Source organism: Tetranychus urticae, chromosome 2, assembly GCF_039701765.1.
Source record: "Tetranychus urticae isolate SD_2017Ah chromosome 2, NJAU_TeUrti_SD_1.0, whole genome shotgun sequence".
In the NCBI taxonomy this organism is placed as follows: Eukaryota; Metazoa; Arthropoda; class Arachnida; order Trombidiformes; family Tetranychidae; genus Tetranychus; species Tetranychus urticae.
In genome coordinates this window covers 26,088,442-26,108,415 of record NC_142959.1, presented here as the reverse complement: position 1 = coordinate 26,108,415, position 19,974 = coordinate 26,088,442, and the positions used below count along the sequence as shown (strand labels likewise).

At 33.3% G+C, this 19,974-nt stretch overlaps 4 protein-coding genes across 5 annotated transcripts; 1 reads left to right on the top strand and 3 right to left on the bottom strand.

Moving 5' to 3' along the window:
- Positions 1 to 119: 119 nt before the first annotated feature.
- On the top strand, positions 120 to 1,101 carry LOC149094219 (uncharacterized). Its single transcript, XM_089268047.1, has 2 exons — positions 120 to 362; positions 434 to 1,101. Exons 1-2 carry the CDS (start codon positions 185 to 187, stop codon positions 928 to 930), a joined length of 675 nt encoding a protein of 224 aa, XP_089124173.1. The 5' UTR covers positions 120 to 184; the 3' UTR covers positions 931 to 1,101.
- Positions 1,102 to 9,318: 8,217 nt separating this feature from the next.
- On the bottom strand, positions 9,319 to 12,946 carry LOC112538648 (uncharacterized). Its single transcript, XM_089267224.1, has 4 exons — positions 10,564 to 12,946; positions 10,340 to 10,502; positions 10,020 to 10,129; positions 9,319 to 9,942 (listed from the first exon to the last, which is right to left on the bottom strand). The coding sequence occupies exons 1-4, from the start codon at positions 12,149 to 12,151 to the stop codon at positions 9,419 to 9,421; spliced, it is 2,385 nt and encodes a 794-aa protein (XP_089123350.1). The 5' UTR covers positions 12,152 to 12,946; the 3' UTR covers positions 9,319 to 9,418.
- Positions 12,947 to 14,982: 2,036 nt separating this feature from the next.
- LOC112538653 (uncharacterized) lies at positions 14,983 to 15,803 on the bottom strand. Its single transcript, XM_025160460.2, has 2 exons — positions 15,650 to 15,803; positions 14,983 to 15,581 (listed from the first exon to the last, which is right to left on the bottom strand). Exons 1-2 carry the CDS (start codon positions 15,801 to 15,803, stop codon positions 15,097 to 15,099), a joined length of 639 nt encoding a protein of 212 aa, XP_025016228.2. The 3' UTR covers positions 14,983 to 15,096.
- A 1,750-nt stretch (positions 15,804 to 17,553) lies between these two features.
- LOC107360244 (uncharacterized) lies at positions 17,554 to 19,438 on the bottom strand. 2 transcript variants are annotated; one of them, XM_025160516.2, is made up of 5 exons: positions 19,394 to 19,438; positions 18,819 to 19,299; positions 18,598 to 18,740; positions 18,371 to 18,500; positions 17,554 to 17,963 (listed from the first exon to the last, which is right to left on the bottom strand). In XM_025160516.2, exons 2-5 carry the CDS (start codon positions 19,019 to 19,021, stop codon positions 17,699 to 17,701), a joined length of 741 nt encoding a protein of 246 aa, XP_025016284.1. In that variant the 5' UTR covers positions 19,022 to 19,299; positions 19,394 to 19,438; the 3' UTR covers positions 17,554 to 17,698. The 2 variants fall into 2 exon arrangements, with proteins under 2 accessions (XP_025016284.1, XP_015782363.1); XM_015926877.3 differs by having other exon boundaries at positions 18,819 to 19,438.
- Between the last annotated feature and the right edge of the window lie 536 nt (positions 19,439 to 19,974).

Here is a 19,974-nt window from a genome sequence, read left to right as displayed (position 1 = left end):
TTAAATTTAATTAATCGCTTCAACACCTTTGCTTGGTCTGACTGGGATGGCTTAACGCCCTTTTCAATGCTGATAAATTGAGAAAATAAAAATTTTCTGCATAAAGTTTGTCGATTTCAGATCAAAGTCAAGAGAAGACAGTTTTAGCATAATTCACTCAATAAATTTGCTATAAATTGATTGAATGGTTAATTTAAATTGTGGTGCAATGGCTCAATACATCAATTTTAGCTCATCTTCAACTAAACAGAGTTCAATCGCTATTGGTGCTATTGCATTAGTATCCACTCTAATAACAATTGGAGTTGTAGTTACAGTTACAACTAAACATAAATCTTCATCAACTAACAACCTCGAACTTGGTAAGTTTTTTCGTTTCTTATGCAAATAATGAATGATTGTTACTCTCTATTCGTATTTTTTATTCTTACAGGTGAGTTTAAAATTAAATTCATTGAGCCTCAATGGATACCATACGTTAATAAAAGTACATCTCTTGTTAATGCCTTCGTTGCTGGTACTAATAGCCGGTCCGAATCCATTTACGTCTGTCGAGTCATCTCAAATAAAACCCCATCGGAATTATTACCTGGAACGTTTGATCCTGACGCCCTCAATTTCAGGGGATGTAGAGTTACTCATGGAGTAGGCCATTATATTTATCGTAATTTTGAAATACTCGTAGCAAAAGATCCTTCAGTACTTGTATGGGAATCCGATACTAATGGACATGCACTTATTGGCGCTTTAAGTGGAGGTCTTTCCGAGTTCAAAGATGATCTTCAATTAGCACGAGCCGAAATTGGTTCGGGTCAATATATTGGTAAAGTTCATGGGCGACAATCAAAGGCTTATTTTGCATATGGTGACAGAGAAAGGGCCGTTTCAAGTTATCAAGTTTTGTGTCTACAAGATTACAGTTTAGGTTAACAGTTTGTTACCAAATAATGATAAAAAATTGCATTGCTTCTGCAGACCCACCTTGTGATATCAAATAGTTCCAGTTGTTATGTCCGTGAAAGTTCGCAACTCTTGACTCTAAATTCCGTTTTGGCACTTATGAATCATCTAACAATAAACCATAACATTATTTGAAAAAATACTTCGCTTCCTTCCATTTGTTTTAGTTACAGATTAGTTTCCCCACCGTCTGAACATGGGTTTCTCAGGAACCAGGAAAGATCAATTATTTTTCTGTAGTCAAATCATCATCATTTAGACGATTTCTTTCAGAACCCTGTCCGTTGCCACCGTTTACCACGCAAAAATAACCGATCATGATTTAAGTTTTTTCACTGAGTACACATTCAATCGTCATCAAAAAACACGAATTCCTGGTAAAAATCTATTGTCAGAATACAGAAAATCCAAAGATTGAAATCTTCAGATTTTGGCACATTAATAATATTCATTTTAGAATGAAAAAAGCCATTCTATAGCACATTTCGTTCAGGTTGAGAGTTAAACCTTAGTTGGTTGTAAAGACTAAAACTGACTCCATTTGTTTAATTGAAAAGTTACTCTGATGAACAGTCATTGAAGAAATTGGGTTCAAGTTCTTGGTCACTTTTGTACAGTTGAAGCACCATAAAGCATTGAAGCAGCACCTGAAGAACCAACAAGGTTTGTTCCTCCATAGTAAATAGTAAAAGATCCGGATATTGCATTTTTTCCCCAACCCTGTTCAATAACTAATTTCTCAGTAACCTAAATTCCGACAAAGCTCTAACTATTTTTCGTGGATGTAAATTAATCATGGCTTTCATGGTGGGTAAAATTTTTTTTCAGATGGACAAGTACATCAGTATCAGTACATCATGGGTATCAGTATTTTAGCTTGGAAATGAAAAGATCACTCGACTATCATAATTTAGTTTCATAGTTGTCTGATATACCATAATTAAATTCATAAAAAATTGAACTTCATTTATAACTATTTTTTCAGTGTTAATGGTCGTAAATATGGAAATTAACGGATTAATGCGGAAATCTTATTTTAGAAGTTTCTATTCAAATTAACTTAACCTGACAGTAGCTAGTAAAAGTCCGGTTTAACTCCGAAACTGATTTACTCGACCAAAAATGTTTTACTGGGCCAGGCCATTCTAGGCCAAAGCCCGGATCTAGACCAAAAAAATTGTCAACCTTAGACAATTAAGACAAAAATTGAGTAATTTTCACGCGCGTGTTTCCCCTTTCCCACTCTAACTTTCCCACGCTTAATTAAACGTTTTCTCAAAGTGAATAAAAACAAAAAAGGTATCAAATTAAATGAAATTTATTGATTTTCAATTATTTCTCAAATCTTTTCGTCTGGAACTTTTGTAAGTCTTTGTAACTCTTTAAAGCAATATTCAGCAAATGTGAGCTCATTGCTATTCATTATACCCAACATTTGCTTTAATTGTTGATTTTCTTTATGTAACTTTTCAGCTTTAGCTGCTTCGATGTTCAATAATTTGTCAATCCTGAAAATCTCTTCTTTTATCTCCTTGACCAATTTGGCACTTTTAAACTTTACACTATCTTTACAAACTTTATGTAAAGTTTGCTCAACCACATACTTTACAAAATCTTTATGTTGGTCAGGTATAGATGCATACATTTGTATAATTTTTAAGATTATTTCAATTTTCCCCTTCATTGACGATGGTTTTTCCAATGAAGTGAGTAAGTTAAAAACTTCTGACGCCGGTGATGTTGATGGTGTTGGTTCCATATTGAAAATAGGCACAGATAAAAAGATAAATGTCACAAATGATAAAACAATAGCACAATTAAACAAGATGACTCGGTCAAAGGTTAAGATAACAATTAAACTAATTCTAAATTTTGACCGCCAATAATTACATAGATGTGCTACCATCTATGACTAGATTATGTATCTAATTCGGCCTCTCAATTTAAATTTTTTTGACCTACAATTAACCACAATTAATCTCGAAGTGAGTTATCAGTTTGTGTTTGCAATCAAAATTCTGATGTCACATAATTCATCGTAGTTCATTATTCAAATGGATTTCTTCAATGCATTTTGCACTAAGCTTTATCATCAAATCATGAAAAGCTGATAAAATTAAAATTGATAGAATGCTGAAGATCATTGTGAGCATTGTAACGAGAAAATTAATGCAATTTAAAGATGAAAATATCGAAGTGATAATTCATTTGATATTATTTATCTCATGAAAGAGTTTTTCTGAGAATATTCAATGTTAGTAAGATAATCAATTAATTTTGATCAAAGTCAATTAGGGCGACAATGACTGATCTATTAATATAACACAATATCAGTAGTAAACTATACATTTGGACCGCTCCACCTCTTGAAAGGCTGATCGGCACAAATTTATGTGGATTAAATATTCGCTCCTTTTCAATGTAAACCAAGGTAACCAAGTTGAAGAAACGGATTTTCTTATTCTTTCAATCAATTTGTCCCTTTGTTCCGTTAACTGTTAGTTATCTGTGTTTTGGCTTTGTTAATTATCAAGAAAAATGAATTACTTCAGTAAGATTCTGAAAATGGCCTTTATCTTGTTGATACAATTTCATTATTCCTCCAATGAGCCTCAAAATATCAGCAAAAAAAAAAGATTGGTAAGCCGCAAACCTTGAGCACTATGTTTTTGTACAAACCTTGATATTAATATCTTTTCATTTTGTTTCCATCAAGCTTTGCTAATAGGAAGAGAAGCTCGTTTTTCTTGTTTATCTGAAATACAAGTTGATCCTGACACATGTAGATACAAGATTGTTGGAAAAGATATTCAAGTTAACTCAAGAAAATAGTGTAAATTGACCTTCATGTGCAACGGCATGTGCACGGCATTTTCGTTGTAGAATGTTGTGAGTATCAAAAAAACAGCTTCTGAAATATTGTAAGGGTCATTCTTTAAAACAAACATTCTTTCAGCAAACAATATAATGAAAGAAACACAGGGGCCCGGTATATGTAAGGGTCATTTTCGTGAACGACCACAACGAGGACTCATTGTTAGTACCTGATTGGTACGTGCGTTAAACACTGTTTAGACCTTTATACACCTTGAAACTCTTATTTGAGTGGTCCTTCTGGGTAACCTTTAAACCCTCTTAAGAATAAAGATTTACTTTCTGCTTAAGTCTTGGATTTATCTTTTATTTAAATTGACGCGTGACAATATATCATTTTAATATAAACATTTTTTCAAGGCTTTCAAGCTCCAATTGATGAAGACATTGAATTTTCGTTGCATTTATCTGTTTTATCAACAGCAGCATTCAATTAGCAATTGGAAAAATATGAGTGATGCCTCTATTTTCAAAGGACTTGATCTGAACACTGAATGGCTTGACTTTAAAGCCGATAAAGCTTTAAAAATAATGTTACTTTTGCTGTTGATTTTATTGATGATAATCATTTGCAGCATCGTTCCCTGCAAATCATCGTTTATTGTTAAATTCATGCGAAGAAAAACATATAATGTAAATACAAAACAAATTATAAGTATAGCCACGGATATTAAAATTTCATTCACTTTCAAAGACAGATACGCATATATTTGATTATCTAAATAAAAATGCTTTGAAAGCAAGTCTAAATTGATTAGATAAGCAGCTCTATGTGTATCTGCCTTTAAAAGTGTACGAAAATTAATGTCCGTGGCTGTATAATTATTTAGCTATTCATGACACATTCATTTATTTCAGACAATTCGATGATGAAGGACCAAAACAGTCTGAGTTGAAGCAAATAAGGAAATTGGAGAGTAACTTGATAATTTTAGAAAATGATAAACCTGACAATGGAAATATGTATGAATTTGATCCACTAATAGATGTACCTTTGCAGGTTTAAATTCATCTTCTATTGTAGCTCATTTCATCATTTATTTTTCATTGTTTAGTCGACTGTATTTTGACAAGAGAATTTGCTATTCTGCATATTACGCACCCCGTTTGATTTTGATGCAACTTGATGTACATACTTATTTTGTCATGCGATTTTGGATTATGAAGTCTCTACTTGCGAAAATGCTTACTTCCGGAGATACCGGATACGGCCCACGTCAGTTCTATACACTTGTAAAATTTCGTGTAAATCGGCTCATGCGCAGAAAAATAATTCGAGAAAAAACCTATGATTCGTTGGTTCTGGACTAAACACATCATAAAAAGGTATTGCTCATCACAATCGGTGAGCACATAAGATGAAGCTCTGGTAGGATTCACAGGCTGAGGCGGTACGGTATTTCTTACTGAAAACTGTTGATTAAAGGGAGGTTGAGCGAAATTATGATACTGATACCGTTAATGCTAATTTGGAAAAGGAGGCTGTTGGAAGTACGGTTGAGCTGGAGGATAGTTTGGTAGGAACGGTTGTTGATAGTGTCGAGCGGGTTGTTATGGACGCAGTCCAGTTTTGTCAAAAACTGTGTTCGTTATTGAAAAAACTGTTTTAAACGTGTTTTGGTTTGAATCTGTCCATGTTCCAGGTGCGCACCTCCATGAAATTTTGGTGATGGACATAATAAGCGATGCTGATAACAATTATGCAATTCTTTTACATCTAATAATACGCAAAATATGTCAATCATTACAGTAACTGGTTGAATGTGTACTTTCAAGCGATGAAATCAGTTATTATATTAGGTGTGTAAATAAGTTCCCGGTCTGCAACAAGAGAGGGCGCTGCATCCGCAACTTCCTTTTTCGTTGCTCTTTTACCTTATAAACAGGAAGTAGACCTTCTGAGCTACATTGCTGATAGTTTTTTTTGAGTAAAAATTTTCTTTTTTCTGTGCTATAATAACGTTCGAAAATGCCGAAATATGTTCCGACAAAACAACATTTGCGGAAAGTTCTCCTGCACTACTTTTTACAGGATAAGAAAGGTGCTGATGCATTCCAAATTTTAGTTGAGATCTATGGCGACAATGCTCTAGCAAAAACAACCGCTAAAGATTGGTATTTGAGGTTCAAAAATGGTGATTTTGATGTGCGTGACAAAAAACGCTCTGGTGCGCCTCAAAAGGTCACAGACCGGGAACTTGAGGTCATTTTAGCTCAGGATGCAACTCAAACGCTAGAGGACATCGCAAGACAACTAGATGTAGATAGGTCAACCGTTGGAAAAAGGCTACACGCTTTAGGATTAATTCAAAAGGAAGGTGTCTGGGTTGCTTATAAACTCAAGGAAAGAGACATTGAAAGACGCCTAGTTATCAGCGAAATATTGCTCCAGCGATTCCAAAGGAAAAGTTTTCTCAACAGAATAATAACTTGTGATGAAAAGTGGATATTTTATGACAACCCAAAACGACCAAAAGCATGGGTTAAGCCTGGTGAACCTGGTCCATCGCTTCCGAGAAGAAATTTGCACGAAGCAAAAGTTATGCTTTGCATATGGTGGGACCAACAAGGTGTCTTATATTATAAATTGTTGAAACCTTCTCAAACAATTGAAGCGATCGAAACAAGTTCTACACGAAAAGAGACCAGAATGGGGCGACAGACATGATAAGGTTATATATCAACATACTAATTCAAGACCACACGTTTCCAGTGAAAGATTATCTACAGAAGCTAAATTGGGAAATCTTAACCCACCCGCCATACTATCCAGACCTCCGCCTCTTTTCACCTATTCAGGTCGATGGCACCAGGCTTTAAAGCCCAAAGCTTTGATTCCCCGACGGAAGTACAAAGTTGGCTCGACGAATGGATCGCGTCCAAAGACCAAGAATTCTACTACAGAGGAATACATGCGCTACCCGAAAGATGGGCTAAGGTCATTGCTTTAGATGGAGAGTACTTCCATTAGTGTAAATTTTTCCATTAAGAAATAAAAATAATTTGAAAATTGTCAAAAAAGGCCGGGAACTTATTCTCACACCTAATAATGAGTATAATAAGTTGTGTACTGCTAAGTATCTCTTGAAAAAAATCGGGTTCATACCCTTACTCAAGCATTATATTCAGATTTCTTTTCATAAAATTAATTTTGTATTTCTATTGATTGTTCTATCTTGATCTTTATGGGTAATATAGAAATGGATAGAAAACTCGAAAGGTTTTTTCAAAAAAACAAAACAAGAAGACATTATTAAGAGGAAATCCGTTTATGGCGCAGCTTTAACAAAATAATGAAAGGTTACTGTGAGTCTGATGGTAGATTTTTAACTGTCGGAGGCGTTTCACTTTTCACAATATATGTGAGCACTCGTGATATGAAGCAATCCATCATAACTGGACCACTGCAGTTCAAAGAGTATGCGAATACTGTTTGTTCTGCGCGTGCGACTGATGATGCTGCTAATAAAAAATCTAGTAGCAGTTGCTAGTTACCTCCGCATATGAAGGAATGCTTGAAATTAGGGCTTACCAGCGGCTTTTGACCAAGACTGAGTTTTTTGAATTCAGCAACTGTTGCTGTGGTAGAAACTTTGCTAATTTTACTGCGTTTGGCTTTTTTGTTGCAGTTTTTCAACATGGCTGACTTCGAAATTAAAGCGATGATAAGAAATAGTTTTTTAAGTGGTGCCTCGATTACCCAAGCAAAGAGCGATTGGATCGCGGAATGTAACATAACCAGAAAAATCAGGCTTATGAAGATGAGTTTGGGCGGCCGAATGAAAAGACAGAGAAAAAAGAACGATTCTTATTTTAAGTTTATTTAATGGTTCGGTCGAACAGCTTCTTTTTAAACTCTCTAAACTTCTTGCTAAACGAAAGTCATTGAATATTTCTATTCTTTTGTTAATCATCTTGATTCTTTTTATCTTTCAGGACGATTCGAATTGAATCATTATTGAAGGTAATATGAAACTCGTGTAGTTGTAACTCTTATTAATCTGATTTAGTCTAATTAACATTTTTCATTTCTTTATTGTGTTTGTGTGTGATTTACCACTGGATTTATTGTGAAATTATTTCACAAATAATGTTTGTGTAATATTAGCAGTTCGAATTAATAACTTTATCGCTAATCAGCAACATCAGCAGCAACAGCAATGAACCACCAGCAACCAGCATCAGAACCATAATCAGCATCTACCATCAGCAGCAGTAACACCAACAACTGTATACCAGCAATCGACTCCAACCAGACCAAACCACCAATCAGCGACGAAAAAGTAAGAATTTTTTTATTTCAATACCTTAGGTTTGGTTGTATTAGGTTAGGTTAAAAACTAAATGATATCTTGAGATTGAAATTCAGGTTAAATCGTATGCTGTTAAATACACGTAAACCTTGTTGTTATTGCTGTTAAAAAATGCTAATTAAAAATATAATTACATATATATTATATGATATATTATATATATAATTAATATAATATATATTGATTAATTATGTATATATAATTATATTATATTATATATTATATATTATATATTATAATAATATAATATAATAATTAATAATGCATTAATTAAAACTACTAAATTAATTTTCCATAGCTTGTCTAGCCTTTGTCAAAGGTATAAAAAGGGAGTCGATCATTGTTCAAGTCGCAGTCCTCGACTTAGTGTTAGATCGGAAAGATACTCTATTATTGATGAGACTGCAATAGGCAAAAACTATTGCTAGCCCAGTCAGCCCTGTTAATCACTCCTGTTATACCTCCTGTTATTCCTGCTATTAAATTTACGCTGTTCTTGATTATTCCTGCTAGTTCATTTATCCTGATTATTCCTGATTAATCATTAATAATGGCTTGTATGTCTATACATTTGACTTTGTCACCAAAGCAAATTTTAAGGCATATTGAGTCGTTGTAAAGAGTAACGTTTTTCCAGGTCATGTTTACTGTTCGAAATCAAAATGTAAAATGTTTAAAATGTAGTTGTCCTAGAGGGGGGAAGCTAATTAAGGCCATCAAATAATGGTATTAACCCCATCACAAGATGGTCCTAGAATGGAAAAAAGCTAATTAAGGCCATCGAATGGTGGTATTAAAAAAGTTAATTAAGCACACCGTGATGATGATGTTGTCCCAGAGCGGAAAACTTTGCCCTGTCCCAGTAAAAAAAGCTTGTCCCTTTTAATGACTACTGCTGTGTAGCGGTTGATTATCATTGAGTCCCGATTTTACGAATCTTTTGGAAACTTTGTATGTTTCGATTGTCGCATTTATAACTTATTTCAGCAACTACAAAATATGAATGGTTGTATAAAAAAACCATTAAATAGAATGGTTTACATCTAAAAAAATTATTTTAAAAGATCTAGGCAGATCCTAGGCAAATTCCGCCCTCTTATTACTTTTTGACAAAATATGAATAAAAGAAATGTGTCCTCAAGCAACAAAATGAAATACAGAATTGAAAAACTTTTGGTGATGTATGATGAAGCACTAATGGCTACATTACATTTAATTTATAATACTGGTATACAAAATAAACTACATAAATAGATACCAAAAGTACCATGCTACCTAAGATTAAATGAGTCCTGCAAATTCATCTCCCGTTTCCCTCTGATAGATCTGTCTGAATTGACTCGAAAAGCAGCAACTTTAAATCCAATGAATCCACCAGCAAAGCCCAATACGAATACTATTGTCACCAAGCCAAATATTAAGTTAAAATTATTTAATTTTGTTGGTAATTCGGATGGCTGTGGATCAGTTTTACTCTTTCCTGTAATCTTCTTATTATTTATGTAAATCGAGCAAATTTTGTTTCTTTTTTTTGATTGTTCAAATAGTTGAGATTGATTAGCATTAAGTGGTTTCAAGTTTGTCAATGAACAACTCGTCAATGAAACACTACTGCCGGCAATTTTCTGATTGTTAATTTTTTCACAAAACTCGAATGTGAAACAATTTGGATCTGCATTGCATTGGAAAGCACAGTGTTCTAATGATAGATGGTCAAAGGTTCCAACAATTGATTCTTTCATTTTATCTTTCAATGCAAGTCCAACTTTATGTTCATAATCAAGTTCAGATTTTTCTGGAAAAGTCAAAAGATTGAATAATTAGTAAATATTATATTTCAAATAAATATTTGATTAAAGTAAAGGTTTTTACTTGAATAATGGGAACATCCAGCTTCAGCAAACTTCCAGTTTGTTGCATTTATTTGATGAACTTTATCAATCTCAATGTGATTGATATGTAAGAAACAAACAGATTCATTTCTGGAAGGAATTGGGATAAAAAATAAAATTACATTAACTTAAGAGTATCACTATTAATAGTGTTTTAATCATTCATTTTCAACCAGGTTTTAGTTCAAGTTATTAAATAAAATTCATCAAATCGTTTTTTAACCTTATCTCAATGTGTTTGAACATGACGTTTTAGACAAACAGATCCATTTCACGACATTGATTTAAGTTCCGACTTACCGTTCATAATTATCTTGGCAATAATCAAATGATTCACAATTGAAATCATTTGACTGAGCACATCTTTTAGCACAATCACCAATTGGTACATCAGATATGGTCGAGACGGCATCCAGAACTAGACTTTTGCCAGGATACTCATGGAATAGATTCATAAATGATTCTAAATTGAAATTGAACAAAATTAATTCAAGCAACACAAATTAAAATGTTAACATATTTACTCTGATAGATGTTGCATCCATCTGCATGACTTGTTTTGTCTTCGAGTGTGTCTTTCAATGAACTCGATGTCTCTCCGCTCAGAATGCATTCCTTATTCTGGCCAATACAATATGAAAGTGTGTTACAATAAGCATCATTGAAACAAGCCATGAAACAATCTTGAAGAGTATTTTGCATCTCGAATTGTGCTTCATTGAAATGGCGATCACTTTTAATGATTGGAAAATCTTCAACTCTTAAAGGTTTGGAACCACTTGTATGCAGTTGCTGGGAAATGTCACCAATCTCTTCAGGTCCATTGACAACGAACAAATCTTCAGCTGATAGACCGATCGGCAAACGAAATTTTCCTGATGCAACTTTATTCCTTATCTGTTGCAATAAGTGTGACATGGTCGACAGGTAATTTTTGTAAACTAATACAGTTACCCTTGGTATATATCTAGAATAAAATGTGCAGTCTGGTTTGTATTTTTTCTCTGGAGGATTGTGTAGACTTGCAAACATTGAACATTCATAATCACCACAATAACTAAAATAATAACAGTCGGGGTTCGCACTGCAAATTTGTTCACAATCCTCGACTTTAAATGTTTGCAAAATATTTGAAGGGTTGAGAATTGCATATTCTGGCTCATCCTTATGAGCCTCAATGAAATGTACACGATCATAAAGCTTAACAGTAACATATATATTAGAATCAACTTCTTGTGTATGAATTGGACCAATGCGAGTTATGGGAATGAATGAAGTCAAATATTTTTCTGTCGATTCCTTAATTTCTTGCATATTGAAGTTACTGGTCCATGGATTTGAAAAGAGCAGTTGAAACCAAGTGAAGTTTCCTGGTTCTTCATAACAACCAGAAACATCGAATCCATCTTCATAGTCAATGTTATCGTTTGCGCTATTAATTATGGTTACTTCAATTTGCATAGGTATATCATGGTCGTATTTAGGAGAGGCTTGACCTTTGGTGAATATGACTTTACTCGGAACAGAATTAGTGGCATTCTTTATGTAATAATAGTCAACAATTGCAGTACTTGAATCGAAGAAGAAGTGTTCAATTGTGTATTCTTGGACTCGGAAAGGTCCAAAAGGTATCTCACCAATGAAAGTTACTTCATGATCTTCAGGTGGTTTCATTACCAAATAATACAATAGATTGAAGCCATCATCTTGGTGTAAAGGCCAACGGGTTATCAGATTATCTGTATCATGATAAAAATGTTTATCATCTACTTTACTTACATAATAACGGCATCGACCGGTGCGTTTATCGACTTCAAATCTTCCTAAAGAAGTTGGCATTTCAATGAAACGAAAGAAATCAGTTCCTTCCTGGATTTCGTATGAAATTACTTCGCCTCGTTTCATTACTCGAGCCGTTGATTTGATAGGGTCACGGTCAGAATAAGTGATTATCGCTTCCATGTCCATAGTAAACTCTTTAACTTGACTAAAATCTGGCAATGAGGTGTAAGGGATGGCACCTTTAAAGAGCACATCCATAGCCCAATGGGTATGGAATGGGATCATCTGATGATATGACCAATGGTTTGAACATGAAAAAGTTGTAAACATATTTTAACTCGGAATCAACTTGTTTTTTAACTGTTCGAGTTTCATTTATTGAAATGGCCTCCTGTGTTTCAATCCATTCAGGATAATACAAAGAGAACCGGTAAGGCAATGAGGTCTTAACATCAAAGTAAAAGTCAATGTAAGGTCCATTAGGATTGGTACAATAAAACCAATGATTAACAGTACGACCTTCAATCAGTTCGGATCCAATGAAGGAAGCTTTATCACTTATGCTATGGGCATAGATCATCAATCCTGTTGGTCCCAAATGAATCAAGTCTTTAAACATCTCTGAACTAGCGACAATAGAAGATGGTTCAAACCAATCTTTTATCGATTCAATCTTCTCATCTTGGGTCAAGTCTAATCTTGTACACATATTTTCTCGAACAGCAATCTTTTCCTCTGTTGAATGATAATAATAAAATCGATTCACTTTACCTTGAATGGTTGCTTCCAAGTCAATCCAGCCAACTTTATTTTTCCAATCGTAATAATCATGAATTAAATTCTTTCGAGTTGGATTAATGACTTCAACAGAAGCATGATAACCAGTTTGCTTATTAATCGAACTGAGAACATTTGGAACTTTCAATTCACCAACTTTACCCCTTACAGGGCATTTGAAGTCATCACAAAGAATTGAGTTAATTAAGCAAAGAAAACAAAGTAAAAAATAAAAGTTGACATCGATTTTCATCTTGGAATCAATTGTTAATGTGTAAGATTTAGGTGAAGGAAATTGGTTTGAATTTTTAATTTAAACCTGAGAGATTGATCTGAAATTGAAAAACTTTGGAAAGAAAATTTTTATTTGCAAAATTAATTTACCAGCATTGGAAAGGGCGTTAAGCCATCCCAGTAAGACCAAGCAAAGGTGTTAAAAAGATTAATTAAATTTAATCTCTGCCATGTTTAAGGCGACAATGTGTGAGATATTGTGTTATATTAAAAGATCAGTCATTGTCGCCCTAATTGACTTTGATCAAAATTAATTGATTATCTCACTAACATTGAATATTCTCGGAAAAACTCTTTCATGAGATAAATAATATCGAATGATATTATCACTTCAATTTTTTCATCATTAATTTTTGCGTTTCATTGCTCATAATGATTTTCAGCATTCTATCAATTTTAATTTTATCAGCTTTCCAATATTTGATGCTAAAGCTTAGTGCAACATGCATTGGGGAAATTCATTTGAATTATGAATTACGACGAATTATGTAATATTAGGATTTTGATTGCAAACACAAACTGATAACTCACTTTGAGTCAAGTTAAGTTAATTTGCATAGAAACTTCTGGATTAAGATTTCCTCATTAATCCGTTAATCTCCATATTTACGACTATTAACATTGAAAAATTGTTATAAATGAAGTTCAATTTTTTATCCATTTAATTATGGATATCTCATGGTGGAAGCATGACATGATATCAGACATTGGTTAACTATGAAACTAAATTATGATGGTCGAGTGATCTTTTCATTTCCGAGCTAAAATACTGATACTCTTGTCCATCTGAAATTATCGAGTCAATAGAATTAGTCGGACTTATTTGTAATCGAAGCAACAGGCATCGGTAAAAAATGACAGAACTGTTTGATACTCTTAGTAATCTATACAATAGACATATGTACAATATGTACGTTATGTATAAAGTCAAATCTGAAATTTTTGCGTAAAAAATTGTGACCAAACTAAAAGCATTCTAATTTTTACACAGTCAGAAAGCCATGATTAAACTACACCCACGAAAAATGGATGGAGTCAGTTTTAGCCTTTACAACCAACTAACGTTTAACTCTCAACTCGAACGAAATGTGCTTAAAGAATGGGATTTTTCATTATAAAATGAGTATAATTAATGTGGTAAAATCTGAAGATTTCAATCTTTTAAATTTCTTATTCTGACAATAGTTTTTCATCAAGAATTCGTGTTTTCTCGATGACGATTGAATGTGTATGTAAACATTTAACATTCAAAAATTAAGCGGGTAAATTGAGAGAGAGAAATGGTCAAAATTATTATCCTCTTTCTTTATTCTGTCTATTTCCCTGTCCCTGACAAAACCATTTCTTATTCTTAACAATGGTCAGAAGGGCAAAACAAACTCTTTGCTTCAATAAATGGATTATTGAGTCGAGTTGAAATTTAGACTCCAAAGTGGTAACTTGAAATGACTGGAACTAGTGCTTGGTAAATTGGACGAAGACTTTTTATTTAATTATTAGTTTAACTAAATTTTAGTTAATTCAATGGGAATTAAAGGGTGGAACAAAAGTAGAGCCACAAACTTTGAGACTTAATAATTAAATAATGAAAACAGGCAATTCGATGGATTTTTATAAAATGATATTGCTGAAATCAAGCTACAAGTTGGTTATCTAATTATTGAAAATGGCCCAGCTCTCGATGCTTTACGATATCTCGATATATTAGTCCATATTTTGGTGAAATCACACATTTGTCTAGGAGTGTTGACCTTTGCGAATACTCGGCATAACATAAAGCCCAAAATTCCTCAATTGAGCGAGCTTGGGGGTGGTTGGGAGGGTTAGAACGCTCGGTCAACACAATCGATTTTTTTCACTTTTCTATGGCAATTGGCAGACTTGATTAAAAAGGAGTTCGTTAGATTTCCGTTTACTAGCTATGGTTTGAATAAAAATGTGCAAATTTAGTATCAAATGAAAGCCCAGAATCTAAGCAGTTTAGTTCAATCTCTTTAAAAATTCAAACTGACCTCTAATATGAGATAAACCGATCAAAAATTTGTGACCCTACTTTTGTTCCACCCTTTATTGTCCGCCAAATGATTATTATTAATAAATGTTATTAAATGGCCCTAAAATGTTACGTTGGAGAAAACAATCTAAAGCGAATGGAGGGAAGCGAACTATTTAATTTAATAATGTTATGGTTTATGTTGGATGTTTCATAAGTTGTAATCTTGTAGACACAGAACTTGATAACTTGAAACGGCCTTTTCTTTGCCGTCATATGAAACATAAGCCATTGAATGTCGCCCATGAACTTTACCAATATATTGACCCGAACCAATTTTGACTCTCGATATTTGAAGTTCTTCTTTTATCCCGGAAAGACCTCCACTTAAAGCACCAATAGGTGCATGTCCATAAGCATCGGATTCCCATACAAGTACTGAAGGATCTTTTGCTACGAGTATTTCAAAATCGAGAAGATAACTGCGAGAAGTTCCTCCATAAGTAACTACACATCCCTCGCCAGGATCAAACATTCCAGGTAATAAGTCCGATGGGTTACGAACTAAGTCCACTCGACAGACGTAAATGGATTTGGACTGGCTATTAGTACCAGCAACGAAGGCATTCACAAGAGATGTATTTCTATTAACGTATGGTATCCATTGAGGCTCAATGAATTTAATTTTAGCCTCGCCTAAGAATATAAAATACGAATAGAGAGTAACAATTATTCATTATTTGTGTAAGAAACGAAAAACTTACCATGTTCGATGTTGTTAGTTGATGAAGATTTATGTTTAATGTTAACTGTAACTACAACTCCAATTGTTATTAGAGTGGATACTAATGCAATAGCACCAATAGCGATTGAACGCAGTTTAGTTGAAGATGAGCTAAAATTGATGTATTGAGCCATTGGGTAAGAGTAAGGTTTTACGGACTAAGGAGGGGCAACATGGGACATTTAAATTAAGATCCAATCAGGTTAATCTTTAAAATTAAGTCTAATGGTTATAATGGTAATTGAACTAATTGTTAGTTACTAATCTTGTCTCAAATCCATGGACAGTGAAAGAGGAGCTGAGCGAATTCTGATTAATCATTAATTTCATATGAAAAACAATTAAATTTGAATGTTCACCTGTTTGTGTATTAATTATCAATTTTACCATTGGTTAGCGAAAGTGTGTGATTTTTAAGTTCCGCCTTAGTCCGTAAAACCTTACTCTTACCAGCCATTGCACCACAATTTAAATTCACTATTCAATCAAATTATGCTGAAACTGTCTTCTTTTCACTCGAAATACTCCCATAGAGAGTTTAGCAAAACCAATTTATCACATTACCAAACTTGATCAACATCTGATTTGATGCTCTCGCTAAAATTTTTTTAAATCGACAGATTGCGAGAAATCGATGTCAAAGTTGGAACATCGATCACCTTTTGTACAGTTGTGTGGTCAGATTTGCCATCAAAATCAGTAATTTTCTGTAATGGTTAGAGACCTGAAACTTGCTTAACGTTAGTTGCTGTCAAAATAAGCGTCAAATCACAGAAGTAGATTGTGAAAATGAATTGTCTACTTAAAAGAATTTTAATTTTTGATATTCCAATGTTTATTAGCCAAAAATTGCGGAGAATTACCGAAGTCTAGGAAGAAATGTTTTATGTTGATTAAATTGAACATATTTTTGTAATTTTTTGATCCAACGAATCATTTTACAACGAAATAACCTTGAAAATAAAAAAAATCAATTCTTTCAATGTAAATCCTTTTAACACACGATATAAATCCACACGACAGTTTATCTTACGCTTTACTTGATTTTACCATATGATTACACCATCACTGGTGTATAACTGATGCTTCAACATTGAAACGTGATGAAGATAATAAAGATAATGGTTTGATTAATTGTCACCCAAGTCTCTTCCATTATTTATCTGAGTTACATTTTATCAAGAAAAGCTGTGATAAGTTGTACCTAAAAATTACTCGAAATGAACATAAAGTGAATTTTCAGCGTACATCAGCAACAGCAAACGCAAGTCTAATTTATAAAATCATTTTATCATGCATTATATGCAAATCGGCGAGGAGGCAGATTTTCAATGGGATCCGCTCTCATCCTTTGATAACCCATTTTAATTAAAGAAGATCGATAATAACTCAAAACATTAGCCTTCTCATGAAAGGGGACAATTTTAGACGAAACAATTTCATCTTCTTTAATTGAATTCATCTGGAGCTCAGACGAGACAAAATTTTCTCTGAAATTGTTAAATTGTGATTTAGTGACAAGTTCAAGTTTTGTGCTTGATTCCTTTGGTCTGAATTGTCCTAAATAGCTATTTTCAGCCTTAATAATAAAATATTGTGTTTCTGAACTTGATATCAAGCTAAAGAAGGCTTAGCTGTTTTAAACTGATGAGCGTCACGCTGTGTAAACTCTGAATCAAGGTACAAGTCCAATTGAACCAGATTAGTTAGTCACACTTTCATTAAAAGTAAAGTCTAAATCTTTGGTCAAGATTTGGGGTTGAAAGGATTGTAATCCTTATAATCAAAATAAAAACAATAGCCAACTATGTTCAATAGCTTTTTGTTGATCCTAAAATAACCTGAATTTCAGGACTTGAAAGGCTGAATAAATCTTTGGATTGATTTAAATTGTAATTCAACTTTAATAAATGATTTACCTTTCAAATGAATAAAATTACATAAAAATCAATGGATATGTAGATCATTTTTGGTTTTTTGCAGTTAATTGCACTTAATATAACAAAAATAATTTCTGTACAATGTTGTGTTATGATTTAGTTATGTACCGATTCATTAAGTTAAGTATAACCGGCAATACAGAATCTGGTTTTTTCGTTTTAATCTCTTTCACTGGTAAATTAGAAACAAATTCATCACATTTTGCGGTTCCCCATTCCAGTTCATGGTCACAGAATAAATCAAGAACATCTCCTCTTAAATTTCTCATGGCTTTACTCGTGTATTCAGTCTGATTTGGAGGGCATTTATTTTCAATTGCACTCTTTGAACATTTCTCCAGTTTAGACAGATAGCTGTAATAAAAAAAGAAGTGAAAGTTAATGTTAATGTTAATAGCATTAAAAAATGAAACAATTATCGTTTAAATTGTTAAATTGACTTGGTCTCAATTCAACAATTAAATTCAGGTTAAGTTACAAATGGTATTGAAAAAAGGTAACAAAAGTAAGTCACAACAATTTGAAATGATGGAGTTATTTTATAAATTATTTTAACATTCAATTATCTCTTCCTCATAACCTACAGCTGAGAACCTCTTTGGACTTTTTATGATAGTGAATGGAAACAAAAAAGCTAAACGACAAAAGCATTTTACATTGTGTTTACTGTGACTGCTGAAGGCAATTGGGTTCAGGCCTAATCTGAAACCTTTTTATCAACTGATTCACCATGTTTAGGTCAGACAATTGACACAACTCACCAGCAAGATAATGGGATCCATTCAGGTTTCTTGGTTTTTGGAACGAGCATGAAATTTTCAATGACATCGTGTGTACAAACGTCCAGATCTTTTTTAGTGGCATTTAAACAATCTGTGTTTTTTAGGTAGTCTGGTTCATTGTGATAAAATAAATGTAACAAAAATCTCATGTAAGAACATGGTTTAATTTTCCATAGTAAGGTGAAATCAAGAGAAACGCTACTTACCTTCAATGCCTTTCTTGGAGCTACATCGTTCTTTTAACGATTTAGATGGACCCCGAAGCATGATGTTGATGTACTGACGAGCAAATGGTTTAACACATCGATTATTGTATTGACGAATACAAACTTCAGCTTCCTTGGATGTTCTAGGAAATAAAAGAGATTGGAAAAAGTAAAATTAAAATGATAATGAGTCAACCCAAAATCTTTTGGGTTTTACTTACTTGCATTGTTGAAGAACCTGTTCTTCTGTGGCTGCAAAAGTATAATTAGGATCACCGTAGCCAAATAACCGTTTGGCACATTGATCGAGTGAATCAATATCACAGCTATCAATTCTGTCACCTTGTACCAATGGTGAGCTGAATAAAAAACAGGAAGATATTACTAAGATTCCAATGGCTTTCACAAGATCCATGGCTGCCATGTTGCTTCTTTATGGTCAACACAAAAAGTCAAGTTAAAAATGGAAATGCACAAAAATTATAAAAAGTCTCGGTTGAGGATTAATATTAAACCAATTGTAAGTTGAAATTAAACATAAATGACAGTTAACATGGTAATGGCCTCAGTTGTCAACAACAGAAACATTAACAGCAGCGAGTCCAACAATGCGTGAGATCAATGCAGTATTTCGTGGTTGGTAAACAAATAACCAAACAATTGGGTGACAAACAAAAACTCCAAGCCTAACTGTAATTGTACCTGTTGAGGTACAATTGGTTGAACCAAAATTTTGGGTTATTCAGTGAAAGTTGACTTTAATGTCGAGATTGTTGAATCACAATTGCTTTCTCACCATTTACACTTGTGTTTATAAGAGACACTAAACTGTTAGCTACAGTTCAAATAATAACCAATCATCAAAATGATGGTTGATCTTTATTAATTCAGGTACTTTTGGGGAGGAGATATAAGTTTACTTCTTGGATTGTTGTACAGGGTTAAGATTAAGATTCAAGGTGAGAGGGAGGAGGAGGTGGGAAATATAAATGGATAGAGATAGGATAAAGGAAGAAGAAAGAAAGAGAAAGAAAGAGAAAGAAGAGTGAGGAATGAAAGACATAAACAAGGTTCAACAAGGACACATTTGGACGGATAAAAGTTGATTCTTTAAGGTCACAGATAAAATTCAATCTTTCTATTAATCTCTACATTGACCATGGAGATTTAAGAATGTATTTAATTGTGTGTTAATCAGGTAAACAGAGCTGAAGCAACTTATGAAAGCAATACGTAATTCTTGTAATGTTTTTATGAACGATCAAGACGGTTAAACATGTGATTTGAAACTCGTTCAAATGTTTATGTGTGCGTTTAATGATAAATTTGAGCTATCAATTGAATGACAATTAACACTGATGATGTTTGTTAGATATT

Excerpts from the sequence above, each read along its gene's own strand:
- LOC107360244 (XM_015926877.3), bottom strand. The coding sequence starts at position 19,021 with ATGGCAGCCATGGATCTTGTGAAAGCCATTGGAATCTTAGTAATATCT. Across the intron at positions 18,741-18,818 it reads CAGGTTCTTCAACAATGCAA|AACATCCAAGGAAGCTGAAG; the intron begins GTAAGTAAAACC and ends TTTATTTCCTAG. Across the intron at positions 17,964-18,370 it reads TGGATCCCATTATCTTGCTG|CTATCTGTCTAAACTGGAGA; the intron begins GTGAGTTGTGTC and ends TTTTTATTACAG.
- LOC112538653 (XM_025160460.2), bottom strand. The coding sequence starts at position 15,803 with ATGGCTCAATACATCAATTTTAGCTCATCTTCAACTAAACTGCGTTCA. Across the intron at positions 15,582-15,649 it reads AACTAACAACATCGAACATG|GCGAGGCTAAAATTAAATTC; the intron begins GTAAGTTTTTCG and ends TTATATTCTTAG.
- LOC112538648 (XM_089267224.1), bottom strand. The coding sequence starts at position 12,151 with ATGTTTACAACTTTTTCATGTTCAAACCATTGGTCATATCATCAGATG. Across the intron at positions 10,503-10,563 it reads TGGATGCAACATCTATCAGA|AATCATTTATGAATCTATTC; the intron begins GTAAATATGTTA and ends ATTTCAATTTAG. Across the intron at positions 10,130-10,339 it reads TGCCAAGATAATTATGAACG|AAATGAATCTGTTTGTTTCT; the intron begins GTAAGTCGGAAC and ends AATTCCTTCCAG.
- LOC149094219 (XM_089268047.1), top strand. The coding sequence starts at position 185 with ATGGTTAATTTAAATTGTGGTGCAATGGCTCAATACATCAATTTTAGC. Across the intron at positions 363-433 it reads AACTAACAACCTCGAACTTG|GTGAGTTTAAAATTAAATTC; the intron begins GTAAGTTTTTTC and ends TTATTCTTACAG.